Here is a 25,512-nt window from a genome sequence, read left to right on the forward strand (position 1 = left end):
CCATGTGCCTGCGATACCGACAGATACATGCAGAATCATTCAAAGCAAGCACGACACCCTTCCTCTGAACGGAAGAATGCAACCATTGTTGTCATAATAACGTCCTGTCTCTTCCCTTAACATGCACAAAACAACAAAGTCTATTGCAAGGTTACACTTGCCATAATTTGCCCCCAGGAAATGTTGAGGGAAGTATTTGAACATACAAGGAAACGATACCCTTAATCATTAGTTTAGAGCGTCGCAATAGCATGCATTTCATTTGAGCTAAGAGTTTCCCACAGCAAGCAGCGTAGTCACAAGGTAGGTAATGTGTTTGGGATTTATGAATCTGATCAACCAAGCTTAATGTGGTTATTCTAACAGACTGTTTGCAGCTATGTACATGTATGCATGTATGTATGTTTACAGCTACCCGTCTTCGTCGTATGGCGAATAAATCCCGAGGAAAAAAAATATTGGTGACGTTTTTCCTTTGTACCGTACAGGATGCAGTGGCAGAGCGCTCTGTTCTTCGTCATTATAGTCATCTGTTGGGGACAGTACACGAAAGCGACTCGGCAAACTGATGAACGCGAGACCTCGCCGGCTTGTCGGGGTAGTGCATCCCCGGTGGGAAAGGTTCGATGTCAACGGTCTTCTTGGCCTCCCCAACCGCTAAGGCTGTCCTCTCCGTCTCTGCCACTGCCACCCCAACCGTCGCAACCTCCTCCGCCGCGGAAAAGACTACCGCGGGCGACCAGGTCATGGTGGAGGCGCCGCCGCCGCCGCCGCCGTCCCCAACCAGCGGCACCCCCAAGGCCACCACCGTTACCGCCACGGCTTCCTCCAATACCACGGCCACCCTCACGACCACGGCCACCGCCGCCTCCACCTCCACCTCCACCTCCACCTCCACCTCCACCGCCACCACCACCGCCACCACCACCGCCACCGCCAAGACCATCCTCCTCCTCAAGACGTCGCCGCCGTCGTCGCACACCGCCGAGACACTGTGCTTGGGGACACTGGAACACTTGGAGCTCCTGCACTGCTACATGTGGGGACTCTGGAACCCGAACAAGAACAAGGTCTGCTAGTTTGTTCTCGCTTTTTTTTTACCTCCATGAAAGATGAAGGTATAGTTTTGGGCCTCTCTCTGTCTCTCTCTGTGTAGATGTCGTTTTTACACGACAGTGTCGCAAAAGCCATCTGTCCGTTTTACGTCTGAACACTTTTGCACTTTCAACATGTTTTATCAAATAACAAATTCACAGTAGGTAACGTCCTACCGATAAAGTTGAGAGGCGCGGCGTTACTGTGACGTAGTGGTAGGATTTTTCCTGGGTTAGAGTCCCATGACATGCCCTGAAATTGCGTCCTTGGGAAATATGTACTTTACACGAGTATTCCCACTTCACTTAACGTTATGTGTAAATGAGTACCTAGCTTCGGCCGGGGACTTCAATTGGATAGCCACAGCTCCAGCACGTGGAAGAACCCACTACATGTATGGGAAGAGTAGGGTCCTTCCCAGTGTCAGTGGATAAAATAAATCTTTCCGGATGTGCAGCTTGTACTATACGAATCCGGTGTGTTACGCCACGAGGTGGTACAAAAAAAAAAAAAAAAGTTAACAAAAAGAAAAAACAAGCCATAAGGCACGGGAATGGATCTTAGCCGAGTCAAATACTCAGAAAAACAATACCTACATTTTGTCATCGAGGTAAACATTAATTGTATTGCGTGTTCTTAGCCATGTCACAATGTACAAGAGTAGCGGTAGAATGCTACATTAAGTGTACATTTACGGTACACTGCACTTGGCTGTTTACGTTGCTTTCTTCTAAGAGGTCAAGTTGCGCCCAAGCGTGTGCAACGTAGGTCATACGTTTCCTCGTGCCATTGGCCATTGGCCAACGTCAATACAATAGACCCCCTGGACAAGTAAAGCATATTCTGTGTACTATATTACGTTGGGTGCCTAAAACGGCTTGCAAGTTGTACGGGCTTTTCAACACACGCACGTGTACACACACACGCACACTCAAACCACACACACACACACACACACACACACACACTGAAATAACATACACACACACTAACACAAACAATACCTCCATTTTTCATTGAGCTAAACATTGTATTGCGTATTCAGAGTCATGCCACAAGACTTGAGATAGATTATCAGATTAGGTGCCCATCTACGGTACACTGTTCTTGGCTGTTTACGTTGCTTTCTTCTTAGAGATCAAGTTGCGTCAAGGTGTGTGCACTTCGAAGTCGTCATACGTTAACCCTGCAGTGTCATTGGTCAAAGTCAGTACAATAGCCCTCCCTGGCTAAGTGAAGCAAGTGTTGTGTACTACAACGTTGGCTGCCTAAAAACACGACATGTTGCACTGGCATATCAAAAGGTGAAATGATATTGAAGTGATCTACAGTGCAACGGTATCAGGATCATGCACAACGATAATCATCGATCGCATTGTTCTCCATGTTGGAGTGAGCTGTGTAATTTTACAGAATGACAAAGGCACTTAGTAGTACTGCTAGCTAACTTGGGGTTAAAACAACAGTGATTTGTGCCAGCTAAGATTTCCAGGTAATCTTTGCAGGGGAGCATATAAAGGAAAAGATAAAGACGCCTTGACAAGGAAGCGAGAAATGAAAAAAAATACCTGGCTGAACGCAGGGTTGTTCCAAGGCGGACAGAGGCGTTTTAGAATTTGAAAATAGGCTTCCATGCCAAAGTTCCGCGCGGGTTTTTCAACATTGATAGGATGTTGTGGACAAGATTCTTTCTTGTGTTCCCTCTACTTGTCCACCTTGCAATTGCGCAAGAGACGCAAGCCTGGCTCATGGATATTATACAAATTCAGCCACTTCACCCACCACCAGTTCACTGCGTGTGGGCTTGGGGTGCCTGGTCCCCCTGCTCTGCACCATGTGGGAACTCTGGCGTCATAACAAGATCCAGGTTAGAGTTATTCTGCTTTGATAAATCATAGGAAAATACTCTACAAAACATGCATCACAATTCGGATGATGACGACTATAAAGTCGCTCCGGCCAAATAGATGTTGTTTGATCTATGTCTGCATAAATTTGGTTTATATATACATAAATATCAAGTGCCGATTTAGTACAATGGGGCTTGCGTCGAAAGGTCTAACTAGTCCGGATCCGTTCTAGGAAATAATGCGTTTATAACACTTGACTGGATCAATCAATATTTAGCATTTAGAACAACCTTTGCTTCGATACCTACATTTTTCTCCAAAAAGCTGTGAGTTGGAACAGGCCCAAGTGAGTGTACAGCTTTTCGTATTTTTTTCGCAATAGTTTATATCCTGAAAATCATTAACATATTTGGAGGCCGAACCCGGTTGTGCTACGATCCCATTTGGAAAAAGGGCCCCCTCCGGCCGATAATTGACGAGTTAGGTTTTTTTTTCACTTTGGGGCGTGCCCCCGTACGTGGCCTTGTTGGACCCCCTTCGTTTACCTGGCTATTTTTGGGCACGGTGGTGGCCCTTGGTTTTTTAAACTCGTAGTCAAAATCAAGATACAAAAACCGGCAGTCCTACTGCTGTATCAAGGTCACCTACTAGGGGGCCCAAAATCAACGTTGACCTCTAATACCAAATATCATTGCAATATATCAAGAATACCATACACAACTATAACCATCGATGTGATGTTGCTGACGCCTATACAAACACGGTCTCATTTTTCTCCATGTCAGAGAAAGTGGTATAATTCACAGGATAACACAAAGGCTATTTACAACTCAGGGTTAAGACCTCAATGCCAAATAATTTCTCCCGACAAGCTAAATTCAAGCCGTCAGTTGAATAGAGCTTGACAAATAAAGACATACCATGTAGGACAAAAGATACAAAAATCGTCAGCCCTGCTACAGTACCAAGGTCACCTACCAGGGGGCCCAAAATCAACCCTGATCTTTGTCTTTAGGACACCTACTTACATACCAAATATCATTACAATACATCCAGAATTATATGCACAACTATAACCATCCACATGATACCACGAGCGCCTACGCTAACACGGTCTCATTTGTTGGAGCGAGCAGTGTACGTAGTTTCATATGCTTACGAAGGCACTTTGTATACGAGACTGCTAGTTGACTCGGGGTAAGACAACAGTGCCAAATTCTACCCGACAAGCTAAAGACAATCTATCAGTGGAAATGGAACTTGACCAATCAAAAACCACAGTATGTCCAGGACAAAAGATAAAAAACGGAAGCTTTGTTGCAATACTAAGGTTACACACCAGGTGGTGCAATATCAACCTTAAACTTCGTTTTCCCAACCCTATTCGCATACCATATATACAAACTACAAACACACAAACAGAACACACTCACACACACACACGCACACACACACACACACACACACACACACACACACATACACACATACACACATACACACATACATACAAACACACACGCACACTAACACTAATGCTAACGCTAACACACTAACAAACAATACCTCCATTTTTCATTGAGGTAAACATTGCATCGCGCGTTCTATCTGAGTCATGCCACTAGATATAGAATATCAGATTAGGCGGTCATATACGGTACACTGCACTTGGTTGTTTACGTTACCCTTGCAGTGCCATTGGACAACGTCTATACAATAGACCGCCCTGGTCAAGTGAAGCAAGCATTGTGTACTACAATGTTGGGTGTCTAAAACAAAGCTTGTTGCACTGACATATCAAAAGGTGAAATGGCATTGAAGTGATCGACGATAATCATGAACAACGTAACGATAATCATCGATCTCATTGTTCTCCATGTTGGAGTGAGCCGTGTAATTTTACAGAATGACAAAGACACTTTGTAGTACTGTTAGTTGACTCGGGGTCAAAACAACATTGCTTTGTTCTAGCTCAGGGGCAATTTCAGGTAGTCCTTGCAGGGAGCATATAATTGCATACATTATCTATAAGTGCACGATACCCTGACAAGGAAGCAGCAAACGACAAAAATACCTGGCTGCAACGCAGGGTTGTTCCGAACGGCCAGAGGCGTCTTAGAAAAGGGGCTTCCCTGCTGAAGTTCTTCACGATTTTTTCAACACTGATAGAATGCTGTGGACAAGATTTCTTCTCGTGTTCGCTCTTCTTGTTTACCTTGTGCAAGACTCGCAAGGCTTTTTCAGCAGTCGCCGCCGCAGGGCACCACGACCGGTCAACTGCGCATGGGTGTGGGGTGCCTGGTCCTCCTGTTCTGCTGAGTGTGGGGACTCCGGTGTCAATACAAGATCAAGGTTAGGGTTATCCTGCTATGATAAATCATAGGGAACTACTCGTGTATGGTTACTGTAAATGCATTTAAGTTTACAGGGACTTAGTATCATACGGTAGAGAGAAAATGGAGTGTTTTAGTTCGCGATAGCGCTTAAAGCTAAGGGCACAACCCGCCGTACGTGCGATTTGCCCGTACGTTTTTTGGGAGGCCACGTCCGCCACGCATTTCTGAAAACGTGGGGAACGACTGGCAAGAGCAGAGAGGGAGTACGTCAACACGGCAACACAAAGTTTTGCCTCCACGTAAAGTTCTTCGGCGTGTCGTCTGCGTGCTTCAAAAATCCGCCGGATTCCCTTAGAGTTCGTACGGAGGCGGTACTTACCCGTGACTTACGGATACCAAAAGATTTCCCATGTTTTGGCACGTAGACAATAGCCTCCATAGCAGGCTCTCTGGGGGCTTTTTTGGGCTCATAATACACTTTTGCTGGCCATTTCTTTTTGTACTGGTCGCTGATTGCTGTCCTTTTCTGACTGCAGTCAGACAGCACGTATTTGCACGTACGGCGGGTTGTGTCCTTGGCTAAAGTCACATACTGTACAGTACTGGAAAACCAACTAGCAACTGGGCAAGGGTGCAACAGACGGACAGAACAGTCACTTTCGGCTCTGCGGGCATGATCAACTGTCACTGATCTATCTAATCGTATCTACCATCTGGATATGCAGCACTTATTGAGAAATATGAAGTCAATGTTTAAAGATCGGGCCTGTGTTCAATTTTTGCTTTGTAAGTATTTATATTTCAGCCATACATAGTATGGTGAAATATATTTATATTTCAGCCATACCATAGGTATGGTGAAATATATTGTATTCGTAATGTTTCTTTCTTTCTTTCTTTCTCCTGTCAAATTTTCAAAGCGATTCATCTCCGCCGTTTCTGGACCAAATGACTTGAAATTTGGCACAAGGGTAGAGTGGGCCAATACCCAAATGTGTTTTTTTTATTTTTTTCATATCTGCTCCTTAAATGATTTTATTGAGGTTTTATTGCAACTTTTGGACCAAGACTGTATATTTTGGCCCCCTGTACCATGGTATTACATCCAAATGACCTGAAATTTGGCACAGAGGTGCCCTAGATACTTATTCAAAGGATCCATGTATAATATGTAGTATAAATCACTTCAAAATGGCTCCTTAAGGAGGTTTTTGTGGGAGAGTTTAGGATAGGTAAGGTTGGAGTGCCGAGGTCAACGACCTCTAGGTCATTCTGGTGTGTCAGGGCCACAGGTGTGCCAGGTAGATCCAATTATCTACCTACCTACCTAGTCCATAGACATCCAGGTGGTTGGTGGACAAGGTAAATCCAATTAATGGCCAGCCAATGAGCGAGCTTATTTTGCTGGAAGAGTCCATTGTTGGACAGGGGGTGTATTTTAAAATTTACTTTTAGACTTTGGTGATAATGCCAATGTTTTTTTAGCGGAAGTGTTTTCGCACTGATCCACTTGACATAAGACTACTACTGGGACAGTCCATTTTTGCACATAGGGGGGGGATTTAAAAAAAATCAGTTTTGGACATGGGTGATGATTCCGAATTCCATTTGTTAAATGGAAGTTTACCCCCACCTGAAGACTGTACATGAGGAGGATTCGGCAGCCAATCAGCAAGCCTTGTTTTATCTGGAAGAGCCCATTCATGCACGGGGGACTTTTTTTAAAATTCAGTTTTGGACTGGGTTGCTTCTTATACAAAGGCCATGTACTGTGAGTATTTCTGGACTTGTCTATTGTGCAATTTCAAACAGGGTGAGCTGGGAGATTCCATTCTTCGACGAAGGGGGTATTTTTTTAAAATTCATTTTGTGGACTTCGCTGACTATTTTAGCTGATATATTTTTGGATCGCTCCACTTTACATAGGGGTATAACAGGAAGAGTCGATTCTTGCACAGAGGGGGGATTTTTTGCAAATATGGTTTTGGACGGCTGATGATTCCAAATTCCATTTCTTAGCGGAAGTGTTTTTGGAGTCGTTTATTTTTTGAGTCCATTCTTGAAGGGGTTTTTGTAAGATTCATTTTTGCTCATAAGTGTGATTAGTAGTTAGAAGTCATTTTAAGCAGAAGTGTTCCATTTTTGCACATGAGTGATTTTGGAACAGTCTATTGTTACATGAGGAGGGAGATGGCTGAAATATGCTGTATTTGCTCTCAAGCAAATGTCGGCCTTTCTAGTGTTATATTGCAATCCATACTACAGTATGGGATTGCAATATATTGCTTTTCCTTTGTTTCTTCTTCTCCTGTCAAAATCTTCTAATCGATTCAACTTTTCCATTTTTGGGCCAAATGAGCTAATATTTGGCATGGAGGTAGGGTAGAGGAGGCATCCGGCCTATCCCACAATACATTGCGGTTTCCGGTCTACGCCAGATATATACGTTGGACCGGAAGTTCTAGTTCATTCGAAACTATGTCGGCGCCTCAGACGGATGGGAAAGCGGTGTCTCCCGGCTTTTCGTCCTGTAAGCATAATAATATAAATAATAAAGACAGCTAATGTTCTATGAGGCAGATAATGTGTATGAAACATATGGAATTCCAGATAAGGATAGAGACATAGTAACCTTAGCGGGAATGAGGGAAAATCATAAAGAGCGGATTAACTCAGCATTGTACCAGACACTTTCTAGGTACATCGAGCGGACAAACAGGTTCAGTCAATCATTCTCTTGCTGATATCATGCACGAGTAAGCACCCTGGGAATAAAACCACGTGAAACCAGATCACAAGCACCTTGAACCGGAAGCAGAATGAACCGGAAGTATACAGCACCTTGAGTCTACGTCTAGCGCAACACAGTAGACGGAACCAGCCTCACGGAAAACAGGGATATCAAATAATTTGTCAGTTTGTACCGTATCGATAAGTCGCTATTCCTGACATGGGAATGCTTACAAGCTGATATTGTGTCTGCCAACCTGCGGTGCGGCCGATTTTCTCTGGTAGCTTCAAATTGACAGCGATAATCCCGGGGCTGCCGACAAACAACACAAGTGCCAGCGCAAGGTCACTGGAGGTAGGGATAGCAAATACCCCCAGGTGTTTTTTTCACTTTTTTGATAGAGGCCTTAGAAATTTTGATATTTAGGGTTTTTGGTCATTTTTAGACAAAATATATATATTTTGGGCCCCTGTGCCCTGGTATTAAACCCTAATGACCTGAAATTTGGTACAGAGGTGCATTGGACATATGAGTACAGGAACTCATCAACACTTTCTTCATAGACCACTTCAAAAATTATTTATTTGGGGGTTTTGGGCCATTTTTGACTAAAAATGTCTATTTTTGGCTCCTATGCCCTTGTATGAAGGCTAAATGACCTGGAATTTGGTATATAGGTGCATTGGATATATGAGCACAGGGTCCCATCAACACTTTCTTCATAGATCACTTAAAAATGAGTTATTTTGGTTTTTTCGGCCATTTTTGACAAAAAATGTATGTTCTTGGCTCCTATGCCCTTGTATGAAAACCTAACAACCTGAGATTCGGCATGAAAGTGTGTCTGGCAAGTGCCCACAGTACTTCATTTTCACTTTGGGCATACATTACTTTAAATTGTTGAATTTTGGGATTTTTTGCCATTTATGGACTAAAAATGTTAAGTTTTGGCTCCTGTACCTATGTATGAAAACCAAATGGTCTGAAATTTGGTATCAAGGTGCGTACGGTATGTAGCCACAGGGCTCTATTCACACCAATGGTGTACATCAATTAAAAATTGTTTAATTTGGGATTTTTTGCCATTTTTGATCAAAAATGTATATTTTCGCTTCCTGTGTCCTGAAAAAGCTAACTAATCTGGAATTGGGTATTGGGGTAGCTTTATCACTATAAATGGAAAATGGGCCACATAGACCAGTCCATTTTGCATAGCTAGGGGTGTTCTGGAAGAGTCCATTCTCGTAAGTCGAGGGGGTAAAAAGTTTGGAGCGGGATGATGTTTTAGGACAGGTCAACTCGTGCAAAGGGTTGGTATGGAACAGTACACTTTGGCATACATATGAAGATGGATTGCAATATGCTGTATTTGCTCCCAAGCAAATGTCGGCCTTTCTAGTATTCGTAATGTTTCTTTCTTCTTTCTTTCTCCTGTCAAATCTTCAAAGTGATTCATCTCCGCCGTTCCTGGACCGAATGACCTGAAATTTGGCACAGGGGTAGAGTGGGCCAATACCTTGATGTTTTTTTCTCAGTTTTTTCATATCTGCCTTTAAAATGATTTTATTGAGATTTTTTTGGTCAATTTTAGACCAAAACTGTATATTTTGGCCCCTGTACCCTGGTATTACAACCAAATGAGCTGAAATTTGACAAAGATGTGCCTTGATAATGCTCCCATATAAATTCGATAACACTTTTGGTGTACAGTACAACAAAATGCTTATTTTTGCGATTTTTTGACCAATTTTTGACCAAAAAAGGACACTTTTGGCCCCTGTACCCTGGTATTACAACCAAATGAGCTGAAATTTGACAGAGATGTGCCTTGATAATGCCCTCATATAAATTCAATAACAATTTTGGTGTACAGTACAACAAAATGCTTATTTTTGCGATTTTTTGACCAATTTTTGACCAAAAAAGGACACTTTTGGCCCCTGTACCCTGGTATTACAACCAAATGAGCTGAAATTTGACACAGATGTGCCTTGATAATGCCCTCATATAAATTCAATAACACTTTTGGTGTACAGTGCAACAAAATGCTTATTTTTGCGATTTTTGGCCAATTTTTTACCAAAAAAGGACACTTTTGGCTCCTGTACCCTGGTATTACAATTAAATGACCTGAAATTTGGTATAGATAGGCATTAGATACTTGGTAACAAGATTCAAGTAAAATTTTTGACATAAACGACTTTAAAATGATTAATTTTGGCACTTTTCTGAGGGGAAATTTGTTTTCTTTTGGCCTCCTGACGTGACCTTCCGTGACCCCGCACATAGCCACACCTGTGCGCGTCAGCCGGAGAGTTAATTGAATCAAAGACCTAGCCAATCAGCGAAGAGGAGGCCAAAGGCTAATTAATATTCATAAGCGGGGCCTCATGATCCCGTATATAGCAGTGTTCCCGCCAGGGGCAGCTAAGCCCGCCTAAGGCTCTCGCATTTTAGACTATTCAGAAGGCTTTATATTGTATCAGTTCTTAGGGGCATATCTATGATAATCGCAGCAGTCACTTAACTTCTCTTCAGGAGTTCAGCGTAACACTATTTCAGGTCAAACCGTCAAAGGCAACTAAAAACAAACTTTAACGTTACTGAGTTCAACAGTACTTATAACTTGTTACCCGAAGTTGAAACGCTAGCGATGGTATTTTCGCTGTGCTGTTAGCTCCGTGCGACTGTTGTTGACGGTCTTATAACGGTATATTTTGCACCCCTGTACCCTGGTATGAGTAACATTTGGTATAGATAGGCATAAGATAGTTGGTAAAATGATCCAAGTAAAATTTTTGGCATAAAGTACTGTAAAAGGCTTAATTACAGCACTTTTTTTAGGGGAAATTGGTTTTCTTTCGTTCTCCTTGCCATGACCTTTCGGACGTTCACCCCACAGAGCCGACATCTGCACCTGCGTCTAGCCGGCAGGAAGAGTTAATTCAATTAATGGTTCAGCCAATCAGCGAAGAGGAAAGCGAAGGCTAATTAATATTCATAAGCTGGACCACACAATACATTAACTTGAAGACTCAGGCCGTACAGACTTCTCGCCAGGATTTTTTCAAAGCGTCGGACAGGGGTCCGGGGGCCGCCGAATGTCCCTGGCGGGGTCCAGGGGCAGGGCCACTGTGGGGGGGACCCAGGTGGGCGAAGCCCCCCCCCCTCCGGAAGCTCTTGCATTTTAGACTATTGAGAAGGCTTCTTTTATCAGTTTTTTTAGGGCCATATCTACGATAATCGTAGCAGTCACTTACTTCTCTTCAGCAGTTTGACTTTAAAATATTTCGGGTCAAAGCTTCAAAGACGACTAAAACCTCATAAACAACAAACTTTACTTAGCTCAACAGTATACAAAAATATTGTACGGGTTGCCATCCTTAGTTGAAGCGCTTATTTATAGCGCTAGTATCTTCGCTGCGCCGTTAGCCGCCGTGCGACTTTTGTTGACGGTCTGATATCCCTACGTCGCCGCCTCGCTGATATTCCCACGGACATGTTTCAAGAAAAATACCCAGCAAAAAACGCTGTTCTGCGTCAAATTCTATTCTATAAAACATGTGGGACTCAGTGTTACAGTCTAAATATTTTGTAGAAGCACCGCTGTAGGAAAGAAGGTCCAAGCAATGTAAAACATCACGTAGCATGAGGTTCGCTGTCAACTGGCACACAGCACATGACTGTTTGGAACTCTAAGTCTAATCAACAGCCGTGTTTGATTGATAGCCGGCGGTCCTTTGATGAAGTCGGCGAAAGGTGCGTTAGTTAGAAAATCTGCGTTTAGTTTTGATACGTAATTATAAGTTAGACAGTGGCGAGAATGATTATTTTCTCATCAATATTTCTCTTCAGAATTATTTGAACTTAATTGTACATCTAAACAATTGGCTTACCTGTGCAATGTTTATATAAGTAAAGATCAGTGTACTGAAATCATGTGTAGCGTATTGCTCCCAGTCAACAGATCAGCATTTTCTCTATAGTGACCACCTGTCTATAGTGGCCACATTTCTATCACTGGACTGGAAAGAAAACTGCTGTATTTTCTCCAGAGCAAATGTAGGTGTTTCCTGTGCTGTTGTTGTTTGACATAAATTTTGAACATTCAAATTGTAAGTAACTTTGAACTGCCAGAGTTTCAGCCCAATAAAACACTCTCAGCGCCAGGGTATGAACAGACTGACCTCCGAAAAGAAATCCTCGAACAAGGTTCAATCGTATCTTCCGGGTCTGGCAGGAAGTTGTTAAACTAAAATAAGATTAGGCTCGATGGCTGATTGCAAACAAAGTAAAACAGTTTAATAGTTTTACAGCTTGAAGAAAACAAACGCTCCTACTACACAGTACAGTCTAACCTGTCTATAGCTGCCACTCAAGGGACCGGACAAATTTGGCCACTATAGACAGGTGGCCTCTGTATAGAGGTGGCAACTTGTAGATAAAATACCCAAGGGACCGACAAAAAGTGGCCACTATGGACGGGTGGCCCCTCTGTAGAGGTGGCCCCTAATACAGGTTTGACTGTACCTGCACCTGCTTGATAGTTATTAAATCGTATGCCCTACTTGAATAAAAATGTTCACTGCAATAATGAATGTACCCACGGACCTTATACTTTTTTATACTTACACCTAGTTATCGTACTGAAAATTTGTAATGACATTACATGAAGTCATTCAACAATTTTCAATCATGGTGAAAATTTTCTGAATGGAAGGTGTGATTATTGTCATTTTCTGAAAAATAGAAGCAAGCTCTGTTTTGACCTGGAATCAATTCACAAAACTAGTCCACTTTTGGGGATAATGTACTGTTAAGATGTTCCATTTTTGCGCAGGGGTGATTTGGAACAGTCCAATGTTGCGTGGGAAGGGGTATGGCTGAAATATGCTGTATTTGCTCTCAAACAAATGTCGGCCTTTCTAGTTATATATGCATCTTCACCGCAACAACACACCATGTTACCTTACAACGTTCGTACATGAAGCGCTTTAACAAGGGGGTAGAAGGGAAAAGACAGAAAATCAAGACATTTTCGAGGCGGTTTATGAATTCGCGGTGACCGCAGTAAACCACCGAGAACATTTATACATGCATTTATAGCATATTACAAGTCGGATGTTGACGACTATAAATCCAACACATTCAAATTTCGATACCTGTACTCAAGCTACGAGCGTGATCAATCTAATATTGCTGGAAGAACATTGTGCTGTTAAATTGTCGACTTTTTGGTATTCTAAGATCTCGTCGACCACACACAGCTGAGCGTGCAAATATGTCTAACAGAATGTGCAGTTTCTAATGATTTAGGACACGATCACAAGCTAATTTTAAGGCTATTATTAGGAATGTCGTTAATGAACCTGTACCAAAAAGGCTGTTGTTGATTTTGACTCTGTCCTACGGCATGACCTACCGAATGCAAGGAAAACACTCTACCCACTCGGCCATGGCAAAGGTAACTGAAACCATAAAAGCCGTTGAGGGATCGAGCGGACACTGACCGTACTCCCGCCGCGAAAATGTCATTTTGGAGTTCGCCGGGCGATCATTTTCACGCTTCTTTCCAATAGAGCTTGCATGCGACCAATGGGTGTCAAAACATTTGACAGATTGCTTAGTGGTACGTTTCGTAATTTTTGTTACCTTTTAAACCACACTTTTGCATTGTGCATTCTATTCTTGTATGAAGGTTCACATACACCCACTCTTAACAGGCCACTGCATGGGCACTCGTCACTGGAAATGGGGACCTTGCTTATTGTAAAATTTTGTGCAGAAAAGGTGTACTGTGCACAAGTCAGACCTCAAAAGTGGTGCGGTAACAGGTAAACATGACCGCAATGTCCCCCGCGTCAGCTCAAGTGGTGTAACGTTACACAGTAACAATAGAGCTTGACGGCACTCTATTCAGGGTATTCAAGTACTGTACACAATGCCTTAAATATAGAGAGGGGGAAATCCAGGTAAGTTACGCAGTTGAGTAAAAATGCTGACGCCTTGACAAGGAAGAAGGAAATGAAAAATGCTTGACTGAACGCAGGCTTGTACCATAGTGGCCGGAGGCGTTGATGGACTTTTCTATCAGAATTTGTTAAAGAATTCGTGATAGTAATAGTTACAAAGATGTTGTTGGGAAGACTTCTGCTCGTTTTTGCTGTCGCGGTCTGCTTTGTCCAAGACTCGCAAGCTTGGCGCCGCCGCCGCCGTCGCCGCCGCCCCTCGCCCGTCAACTGCGCGTGGGTTTGGGGTGGCTGGTCCCCCTGTTCTGCACCGTGTGGGAGCTCTGGTGTCATAACAAGATCCAGGTTAGATTACACTAGTGCGTGATAACACTAAGATTTAGGGACAAGGTGGTGTTTCCGCTTACCCTAGCAAACACCTGCCTCACGTAACTTATTTTTTTGGAGGTGTGGACGAGGGTGGCCGCTGGAAAGGAACATAGATTTTCTATCTGATATCTGAGTTATGAAAATTGTAAACAGAATTCTAGTAGTGTTGCATATTTTCTTTCAGACCTCCTGTATTCTAAAATATATTAAAAGATCAAGGTTTTAGCCCTTAAACACCAGGCGTAAATTTTGAAGGGTCATTTGAACATTTTTTCAAGTGCCATTTTAACATTTTTTATCTAAAGAAGATTCCTTTCGTGAATTTGTCATTAAATATCTGTTACATGCTCATCTAGTTTTTAGGGAGATTGTCACAATACTTTGGAAAGTATAAGTTTGTGAACCCCAGGAAAATATGCAGTTTTTAAAACGAACCTTTTAACATAAAAAACTAACACTCACCCCTGAACACCAAATTTCAAGAGGATCATTATGTAAAATAAAACAATCATAAGAACGTTTGTGTCATTATCATATAATATGACGACTTTATGACGTCATTTAGCTTCTACGGGTGGCCATTGTGAGTTTTGACCAATGACGCGCAATTAAAGTAGCATAAATTCTGAATACTGAAAATTCCATTTTGAATTGTATTGATGTACGAATACAAGTGTATTGCACCAAGAAAACCTTACAAACTTCAGCGAAAATCTAGCTACAATGAGCTATTTGAAACTGCTTCCTCCATCTTGGTTTAGTTTAGCAGCATTTTGTCAATTGTGATTTCCTTTAAATTTTTAGGCGACTATTAGCAAATGTCTTTCGCAAACAGTCACCAACAGGTTCGGCCCAGTGAGATAATTGCTTAAGCTAAGGGTACAACTCACCGTACGTGCAATTTGTCCGTACGATTTTTTGGGAGGCCTGAAAACGTTCAGGCTGTACAGGGCAGGTGCGTCGCCCGTACTGGCACGTACGGGGGGCGAATTCGCACACAAAGTTTAGCCTGCACGTAAAGTTTTACGGCGTGTTTGCGTGCTCCAAAATCCCTCGGATTCCCTACGAGTTCGTACGGAGGTGGTACTTGCCACTTACGGATCCCAAAAGATTTTGGCACGTAGACAGCACGTATTTGCACGTACGGTTGGTTGTGCCCTTAGCTTAATCAATGTTTTTACTCGTACGGTTACGTGGTATTGTTGCACACAAACACGGGTGGTGTCACCTTACAGACCTCACAAAAGGTTTCGTTACGTAGTCCACACCGGGGAACCCCGGTCTATTTACCTGGCCTTGAGTAAGGTAGGGGAATTCCAGGTGAACTTAAATTGTCCATGACGAAGTTTTCACAGACCACTCAGTAGAAATAATGTACTAAGATGTGTTTGGGAAGATTTCTCGCTGTATTCGCTGCCCTTGTTTACCTTGCTGAAGATTCACAAGCATTCTTCAGCATGATAAATATTCTGCAACCACGTGCACCTGTCCACTGCGTTTGGAGCTGGGGTGCTTGGTCCTCTTGTTCTGCTCCGTGTGGGAACTCGGGTGTCCTTTCAAGATCCAGGTCAGATACGCTGTACTTGTAACAGGGTTCACAGGGTAGACCTACAATTACGTTAGTTAAGTTCAGATCCTTGGAGTGACTACATAGCGAAGCAGGTTTCCTTTTTTAATTATTCAAGAAGATAACATGGGAAAAATAAAGATAGTAGCAGGGTATAGTTTTACACGGAGAGGTTGATTGACCCTCTCTTCAACTTGCTTGAGGCACTCCCGGGGTTGCTTGAAGGGCCTTGAACAAGCGAGACCCATTCAACGTCCCATCCGAAAGACGAATGCAGCCCGAACCGAGATGTCCAGACCAGGATTGAACCAGGATTTCCCCATTAGTAACTGCTTGGGACCAGTTAAAAGTTAGCTCTGTTTTATCATTTGGTTGCTGTGTGCCGCATCTCGGTACATGACGTCATTGGCGGGTATGCTGTTTGATTAGCAATATCAATCTCCAGAAATTGTCTAAACATACATAAGGATACTTACATAAATACATATATGAGACCTACAATTTATGAAACATAACTTACCACCCTTATGCTGTTTTCACCTATAGGGTTATTACTCAGCCTGCTGCTCACGGCGGTTCCGGGTGCAGTGGCTCCCCTAGCGAGACCCAGCCCTGTAACCGGTTCTGTCATAACGGCGGCACACCGGCAGGGGATCGCTGCTCCTGTCACCCTGGGTACAGCGGGACATGCTGCGGTACAGGTAAGTTAGCTGGGCTCAAGCCAAAAGTTTTTCAAACAGTTTTTAATCACTAATCATGCAAATCAAGTCTAATTTCCATAATTTCAATTTCACTGGCTATTTGTCTGTCTGCATACTGTTAACTGCATATCAAAACTCATGGAAATTCGTCGTTACTTTGTTCAGTTATCCTCCTTGAAATATCTTAATAACTATGCCCTGAGCAAGCTGCTAGGTGGCCCAAACGTATACCAAATCTTACTTAAATCTTGCTAAAAAAATCAGGACCACCAGGTGTCCAAGACAAAAGATAAAACAAGCTGGAAGTTCTGATGTAGTAGTAAGGTCACATAACAACAAGACCCAGAACAACGTTGACCTTTGTCTTCATTCAATTCATATGCGTACTTGGAGATAGTTTGAGGTAGGTTCGGGTCTATAACGTCTTTTTGGAACAGTTTCATGTTGGAGAATTTGCAACTCGATTATTCCCAGTGAATGTTCAAAACTTGTTGTTTTTGAACTTGTTCTCAATCATCATGATTTCAGACGTGAACGAGTGCTCCAGTGGTAACGGGGGCTGTGACCACACCTGCGTGAATACGGCAGGCAGTTATCATTGTACCTGCCAGGCTGGGTATCTTCTCTCCGGGACACACACCTGCATAGGTAAGGATTATACATAGGGAAAAGGTACACAAAACGGAAATTCTGCTGCAGTTCCGTTGGAAATTCGCCTGTGGTCAAAAATCTCACCATTGCCTTAATAGGCTAGGGCGAGACTGAACCTTGTATCAAATTTCATAGCAAACAATCCATCCAGGGAGTCTTGAGCCATGATAGCTAGCTGTTGGAACACAAATACTGTATCAAAGATATAACTATCATACTTGACCTTAAGTGAAGCGCTGTGCTATATGTTAAACCTTCCTGATCATTGAAATTTCATACTGGAGCAAAAGGTTTTGGTAAACTTTTACTTTTTTCACACGTTACATCAGTTAGGGGTTTCCAGAGGATGTAATCCGTCTAATTAAAACATCATCGAATCAGTATTGCCTAAAGAAGGGACAAGATATGTAGAAATGTTATTCGTAGACATGAGGTAATGGTCCAGAAGAATTAATGTAAGAACCTTTGTTTTGTTTAGATTTGGACGAGTGTTCTCACAACAATGGCGGCTGCCAGCATACCTGCACTAACACACCGGGAGGACACCGCTGTTCCTGTCGACCTGGATATAGTCTGTCTGGATCCAGAAACTGTGAAGGTAAGGCATTAATATTGACAACGTCGGTGCGGCGAAATGGTTGGGTGTTTGGTCCATAAAAAATATAAGTTGGAGTCCCCTGAAATGCCTTGGCATTGTACCCTTGAGAAAGATACTCGAACCTAATTTTTTTTCACTTCACTCCTGATCAGAAGTAATTGATTACCTAGCTTTGGCTACGAATGTCCCTCGGATAAGAGGTAATAATTTCATGCGTTTGATGATGTTGACCCTAGCGAGGTCTAAAATTTGGTCCTAGCTTGTCGTAGCACGTTTCAACAACTGCATTCAGATGCAGAATCCAGTTGATGATGATAACGAGCAATTATCTGACCGAAGTCATTTCTTTCATCTAACAGACATCAACGAATGCTCCAACAACAACGGAGGATGTCAGCACACGTGTACCAACACTCCCGGCAGTTTCCAGTGTTCCTGTAGATCTGGATACCAGCTGTCAGGAACCACGGACTGCATTGGTAAGTTCATGTCATCATTTTCTAATGGAAGTCCTGCCAAGTACATGGTGATGATATTGTATTAAGTCTTGGTTGATAGGAACGCAAGTTTTAAGCAAAACGCCATGTGGGACAATATAACGTGCTATGAGTACATCTCTGAATGTAACATCATATGACTATGGAAACAGTGATTGGAGAGCCTTACTATTTGCAGAATAAATATCCTTAATCACTAGCAATGCATGCGTTTACAGTTAGTTAGTATGACAGAAATAATAGCCGTTCTTGTACCATATATAACATCGTATAGATAGATACACCTGGCGGTAACTATTAACCCTGCATTGAGGTAACAACGTTCTCATATGATAGATATCAACGAATGTTCCACCGACAATGGCGGCTGTGACCATGACTGCACCAACACGGACGGCGGTCACTACTGTAGCTGCCGGGCTGGATACCAGCTCTCAGGACCTCACAGCTGTCTTGGTAGGTAACTTTTATTTTCAGACATCTGTTGACAGGAAAAAGAGAGTTGTTCAACTGTGGTAGTTGTTGAATGTTACACTATCAACTTACTCAAAGGATAAGTTAACGTAAATGAGCAAAGTGTTAAGTCACACACCTTAGGGCGGCGCCAATCTCCGTTTCTTTAGCTCTTGGGCCAAACAGCTGTGCAAGGACAGGTGAAGTTTGAGCGATGGACTAGTACGTACTTTGTATTCATTAAACTTACTTTAGTGTTTAGTGATTTGCATTCTATGCAATCATTCATGATGCTTTTTGTTCCATTTTCATCATTAGACGTAGACGAATGCTCCAGTGGTAATGGCGGCTGCCAACACACGTGTACAAACACTGACGGCGGTTACGAATGCTCTTGCAACACTGGGTATCAGCTATCGGGAACACGGAACTGTATAGGTAAAAAACGTTGAACGCCGATGGCCAAAGATGACCCTGGCGGTGTAGAGTTCCTAGTGCCCCGAACAGAGCATGTCGATAGACTGTATACCTCCTCACCTCACCTCACCTCACCTCACCTCACCTCACCGGTCCCATAGCCTCCCTGGCTGTAGGGGAAGCAATGCCATCAACATTATACTGTATACCTGGTTATGGCGAAAAGCCACCCACATTTTTTATTCCTGTAATCTTAACGTTTGAATACGCATGCTCGTTTTGGAGCAAAAATATTGTGAACAGGTGAAAAATCTTCCAATGAAATTGACCAGTAGACCAATTTTACGATCCCACCGCCATTTTGAAAATGCCCCGTCAGCACGAAAACGAGGCTTCTATGTGAATAGGAAAGCAAAACATGTTTCGCAAAGTCAACATTTGGGAACGTCATATATATGTTTGCATTTGGTTAGACACGAATGTTCTACAAATATATGTATATCATATTTGTTGTCTATTCGAATTCATTAAAAATTTGTGCATTTTAAATTCTAGACGTTAACGAGTGTTCTGACAACAATGGAGGCTGTGACCAAAACTGTGTGAACACCGTGGGGAGTTACCGCTGTGCCTGTAGGTCGGGCTTTCAGCTATCAGGGTTCGGGGCTATGACATGCGTCGGTAAGCATGGAAGTTTGTTGTATTAACCGATAATTAGACAAACTGTGGTTTTGGAGAGAGGGGGGGGGGTCGACATAAATACATAGCATCTAATCAACGAGTAAGAGGAAAATGGCTTCTCGACGAATGTTAGACCATAATTTACAACCTCTCGACGGAACAGTACCTGTTTTTGAAAAGGAATGAACAGCCCACTACTTCTAAGGCATCAGCATTTGAAGATAGCACGTGCGACTCGAGCAGTGGATCAAAAGTTGCCGAATGTGTAATGCTAGTTCACCTTTTTCCGCGGGGATAACTTTTATCCATTATTTAAAAAAAAAACAAGGTCATTTAGGGATAAATGAGGTCGATGGGCAGTGGTTTCAAATTGCAATATTTTGTCAAAATACCGAAGTTTTAAAACACCGTTAATGGCCTTAAATATGCGGATTTAAAAACAACGGATATAGGTTACCTCGCGGTTAAAGGTGAACTAGCGTTATGGCTTTCCACGTCTCACGTAATACTAATGTAACGGGAGGTGCCCCAACACGGTACGCTTTTTCTTGCGCTCAAACTCATGGCGCTCCATCGCTAGTTGCCTGAGAGTGGTCAAATTTTGATGACTGAATTTTTTACACATAGATTTGAACAACATACTTGAATAAGAAATGCATTCATGTGGTTCATGAACCTTTCGCGCTGCATGTTACAAGCGGCAAACACTGTGAGACAATTTCGTGTATGTAACCTTCCAATTTTGTGCTACGCTGGACAGTGTGCCTAACTCGGTACGCTTTTTTTTACATTTTGCTCTCTTCAGAAGTAAGTGGTAAATTTAAGTACACAGAAAAAAAATAATGATATGATATTTTAGCTTTCTTTTGACAGTAAAATCGTGACTGTTTGTACTTCTTTTCTCACATGAGGAAGGCTGTACCTAGAACAATCCAGCTGATGTTTTTACGGGCAATGGGCTGAATGCACTGATTGTGAATGCCCGACTAAAAAAACCATTACGAAAAAAAGACACCGCTAACATCAACAAAACTCGGTCTGATTATATGAAAATATCATCTACATCTCTCTATCAAGTCTTATTTTCATAGACAACACGAATCATTTGTTACAGTCAAATAAATCTTTGGAGTGTTCTCTAGTCTGCCACCTTCACGGCCACACTCCCTTGGGAGTACAATGGTGGCAATGTTTATGTCGCTTCCTTTTGGTTGCTTTTCTACTCAACAGACATTTGAAGACCCATATTCATAGTGTTTTATGGAGCTTTATTTATGTGTATCATGGCAGTTGTGTGACTGCTTGAAAGAGTTCGTATAATTAGCGACACGAGCCCCCAATACGCAGAGGCCGGTGACCGCAGTGATTCAGCACTGTCAACATTACTGTCAGAATTCTGTTTTTTTTTTAAACATGAAGTAAATATGTTAAAGTATACTTGGAATGCAAATTAAAGCTGTGTGCATGGACTTGGTTTATTTACCTTTGTAATCAGCATAGTCAGTGGCAACAAACACGGTGTACTTATGGATAATAAGATCAGCAAAAAATCCGTTCCGTCTTACGACGGGAACCGTCTTAGGGCGGCCCCCGTTAGATATTGGATGAAAAATAAAAAAATTACTACTTATCTACAATTTTGAATTTTATTTGCAGCAAGAGAGAACAGTGGATGTGTGAATGGCACGTGGACGTCACAAGAACAATGTGCCTGCGACCCTGGTTATACTGGATCCAGCTGCGATACGGGTATGTTTTAGGAGATTTGCCAAATCATACAGTGATCCAACTGATATGGAACTATTGTTATCAACTTGTCGGTGGTAATGCGTTTAAATGGATCAACGGGTATCCTCTTTGGTTGTGGTTCCTTATATATTAGATCTCAGTCTTTGTTACACAAAATCTCGTTGTCAGACTGGTGCTCCATTGAATCAAGTCAGGATAAATCCCATATTCAGTGAGAGTTTTTTTGTTTCATTATTTCAGCTATCTGCAGCAGCGGCTGTGTCCATGGAACATGCACGGCACCGGAACAATGTAGTTGCTACAGTGGGTTTACAGGAAATAGCTGTGACACAGGTAAGGATTTTATTAAAATCATAATGTAAATTGTACTCATAAATAAGAAATTGTTTTGTGTACCGAATATTTCAGAGATATTTCAGTTTCTGATTCAATTTACACCAACATTCTGTTTTCTTTAGCTTGGCAAGTGTACAACTCAAGAGTATACAAGTCAGCAGTGGCGCTTTGAACATACATGAATAATAAAACGCACACAAAGTAACAGGGAATGATAAATAATAATTAATCCATGTACCTTGGCACTTCAGATATCGATGAATGTTTAACAAATAATGGAGGATGTCAGCACACGTGTGTGAACACAGCCGGTAGCTACTACTGTACCTGTCGGACTGGGTACCTGCTCTCACAAGGACATGACTGTGAAGGTAGGTAGACCCAAAATGAGAGTTACACAGACAACTGGATAGATTTTGAAAACTATCGGACGCTTCAGAAAGCATCCTCTGCTTTTCAGGAAGCGCTAGAGACTGTTGAAACTGACAGATGGACTTCTGTAAATATCATCGAAAATTTGCTTACCATTAACTATACGTAACATGATATTATATAGTCGAGAGCTACCTGTTATGTATACATTATTCCTGATAAGTACTTCTAATGGAGTCTGACTCACAATGTAAATGTGACTGTTTTTTGCCTTGCAGACATAAATGAGTGTTCGGTTGGAAACGGTGGCTGCCAACACAACTGTATCAACACAGAGGGAAGTTACAGCTGCTCCTGCAGAACTGGCTATCAACAAGCTGAACGAAGCTGCTACGGTAAGCATGTAGAGATCATTAGCAAGCAAACTTATCAGATAAGTTTGTTGAGTACATTGTAAGGATATAAGCTGTTCTTCAACTAAAATATTGGACTCACAAAGCATTTTCGTAAGAGCTGCTTAGTCTTCTTCATCTGTCTGACCCAAATTGCAATAAATGCGCTCGTGGCTTTCTGCACATATGACGTCAGCAATGAATCAAAGGTTTTCGGAAGTCGATGTCAACCTTCCCTTGTCCGGAGCGGGTTGTGATACCGATTTCTTCATTATGTAGAGATCATACATTCATAAGCATTCTTAAAAGGCTTCTATCATCATATTCATTCACACGTTCTTACATTTTATGGCAAAAATTGCTGGCAATTTTTTCTCACACTATTATTCAACGGCCAACAATTTGGTTATATCATGGAATGGCGTTGAATTGACATTACTGTTTTGTTTTGTTCAGACATTGATGAGTGTTCTTCCAATAACGGCGGCTGTCAGCATGTATGTCGGAACACAGAGGGAAGTTTCCACTGTACCTGTAGGACTGGGTATCAACTGGTGGGCACAAGCGAATGTACAGGTAACGGAAAAAACACTATAACACCGTAGACAGCGCAATAAACCTTGTATCTACGTGTGCAGAAGTTGGATTTGTTTCAGCTATTCTATTCAAGATTTGCAGACAATTCTTGTAGACTGACGGCACTTACTAGAGATAGGTGGTGTAACAGAAAACGAAATGAATAGAAGGGATGTTTCATGTTTCCGTCAGATGTATATTTTGAAATTCCCAGTTTGTGAGGGTTCAATAAGGTATCTCATAGATAACTGTGATGTAAGTTCTATAGTAATTTTAATGCAATGCACTGTGAGGTTCATTTTGAAAAAATATTGATAAAAAATATTCATAAATCAATTTTGAAACCATATTCTTCAGGTCGTACTGCAATTAGAATTGTTGAAATACGTACACACTTTGAATGTCGTTCGATATTTCTCCACCTCAAATGCACTTTGAAAGTTTTGGGCATGACAAAAATATTTGGGATGGCCACAAAAAAAGGCACACATATCTAGTATGCATTGAGAATTTCTAGAATACACTACGTATTCCCGGAACTATATAAATAATTCTATTCAGACGGCATTCCGGCTCATTCAGCTTCTTGTGTGAAGGGGCCTTTACTAATATAACGTTAACAAATGTTTTTATGCTCCACCTCTAGACATTGATGAGTGCAGCAGTGATAATGGAGGCTGTCACCACAACTGTGTAAACAGTGTCGGGAGTTACAGATGCACCTGTCGCCATGGTTACCAACTATCAGGGACAACAGACTGTGTCGGTAAGAACACAAAAATAAGAAATAAGCACGGACTCTTTCTTTATAGATTTTTGTATCTTGCTGTTGCACTTTCAATTCAGGGCAGCAGAATGGGATGGTACACTTTCTAGTAAATACTGTTTAAGGGAAATTAATATGTGGGATTTAATTTCGCGGTAGGGAAAAATAAATTGTTTATGGGGATATGGTAGTTTTCAGTTCACAATTAAAATGTTTTTTTTTCTGTAAAAGATAAAATTTTGCAGAGGTTAACAGTTCGCGGTGAAGAGGTCACAGTGAAAACGCAAACATCAAACACTGCTCGAAAACGCAGATTTCCGCTGTGCAAATCCGTGTACACATGCAAGTAAATCCAGAGTTTCCACGGGTTTCAACGGGTGCCCACTGTGCGAACGTGACGTGTCCCTATATGGGGCACCTGTGCAAATCCGAGTAAACGGACCACTCGCGTGTGCATAACGTGCCCTCTATGAGGAAACCTGTGTGCGTGCTTTCTTAGTACACGTGTGCGTACGTGTGGAAACTAGCGACGTTTGCTTTTTGTGTGAGAATGACGGATGCATAAATTAGCGGTTAATTATCACCTAATTATCTCCCCGGGCCTTTACTGCGCCACAATTACCCTTTGTTATTAATAGCAGCGTCATTTTCACTGCCCCGGCCCTTCCCAGCCCAAAAATTACCCTCCCAGCTTCCCCCTTCCCCTGTATATAGATTATAGTGTGTTTGTTTTATTCTTTCTAGATGTGAATTAACTTTCGTTGTTTTTGCAGTTTTAAGTATTATTTGAGAGTTGACTGCTCCTGATGCGTTCCTCCATATGTACTGGCTGTCGATCCTTTGGCTCCCATAGGTTTGTCGGTCCGACACCAGTACTTTTGGGTTTTATTCGCAGTCTCAACATTTTGAGTTCACTCTACTGTGCTGGTTGATGACATAAAACTCCCGTAGGTCTCAGGATTTCAGCATTCCTGCTCTCATCCGTACACCTCCAGCTGGCCTTTTACACAAAAAGTTGCTAGTCCAGAGCCTATACATTTACACAGCCGCAGCAGATTTTCTAAGCGTGAACATGCAAGTTCGTAACGGTGGTATCCAATCCATCGTGAGACGTGTAGGGCCTCCACGGAGACGAAGGAGCTCCAAATCACCTAATCGGCAGCTACGACGAAGAGCTAACAGGGTGCGTCAGCCGACCCGGCCCGGGCGGCGAGAAACATCGCACCGACAAAGGGCCAACCCGACCCTCGGTGGTCGGGAGGCTAGATGTTGCTCTATAAAGCAGAATTTGGTCCCACGGCGTCGGCAGTAAAATTCAATTCCATGGCGAGATAGTGTCCAGTCTTGACGTAGTATCATTTGCAAGCTTTCATAAAGTTCACCGCGCTGTGCAGGGGGCGATCAAA

At 42.4% G+C, this 25,512-nt stretch overlaps 1 protein-coding gene and 1 long non-coding RNA gene across 2 annotated transcripts in view; both read left to right on the plus strand.

The window, feature by feature from the left end:
• Positions 1–16,309: 16,309 nt before the first annotated feature.
• LOC118428245 lies at positions 16,310–17,867 on the plus strand. Its single transcript, XR_004832629.1, has 3 exons — positions 16,310–16,618; positions 17,147–17,266; positions 17,748–17,867. It is a non-coding gene; the product is annotated as an uncharacterized LOC118428245 (long non-coding RNA).
• Positions 17,868–20,398: 2,531 nt separating this feature from the next.
• Positions 20,399–25,512, plus strand: part of LOC118427056 (mucin-like protein) — a 13,607-nt gene continuing 8,493 nt past the window's right edge. Inside the window, exons 1-7 of the mRNA XM_035836694.1 lie at positions 20,399–20,417; positions 21,572–21,664; positions 21,905–21,997; positions 22,252–22,371; positions 22,651–22,767; positions 23,221–23,340; positions 23,987–24,106. Coding sequence (XP_035692587.1) covers positions 20,399–20,417; positions 21,572–21,664; positions 21,905–21,997; positions 22,252–22,371; positions 22,651–22,767; positions 23,221–23,340; positions 23,987–24,106 — 682 coding nt within the window. The remainder of the gene's footprint in view (positions 20,418–21,571; positions 21,665–21,904; positions 21,998–22,251; positions 22,372–22,650; positions 22,768–23,220; positions 23,341–23,986; positions 24,107–25,512) is intronic.

The sequence above is a fragment of the Branchiostoma floridae genome, chromosome 12 (assembly GCF_000003815.2).
Source record: "Branchiostoma floridae strain S238N-H82 chromosome 12, Bfl_VNyyK, whole genome shotgun sequence".
NCBI classification, from domain to species: domain Eukaryota; kingdom Metazoa; phylum Chordata; class Leptocardii; order Amphioxiformes; family Branchiostomatidae; genus Branchiostoma; species Branchiostoma floridae.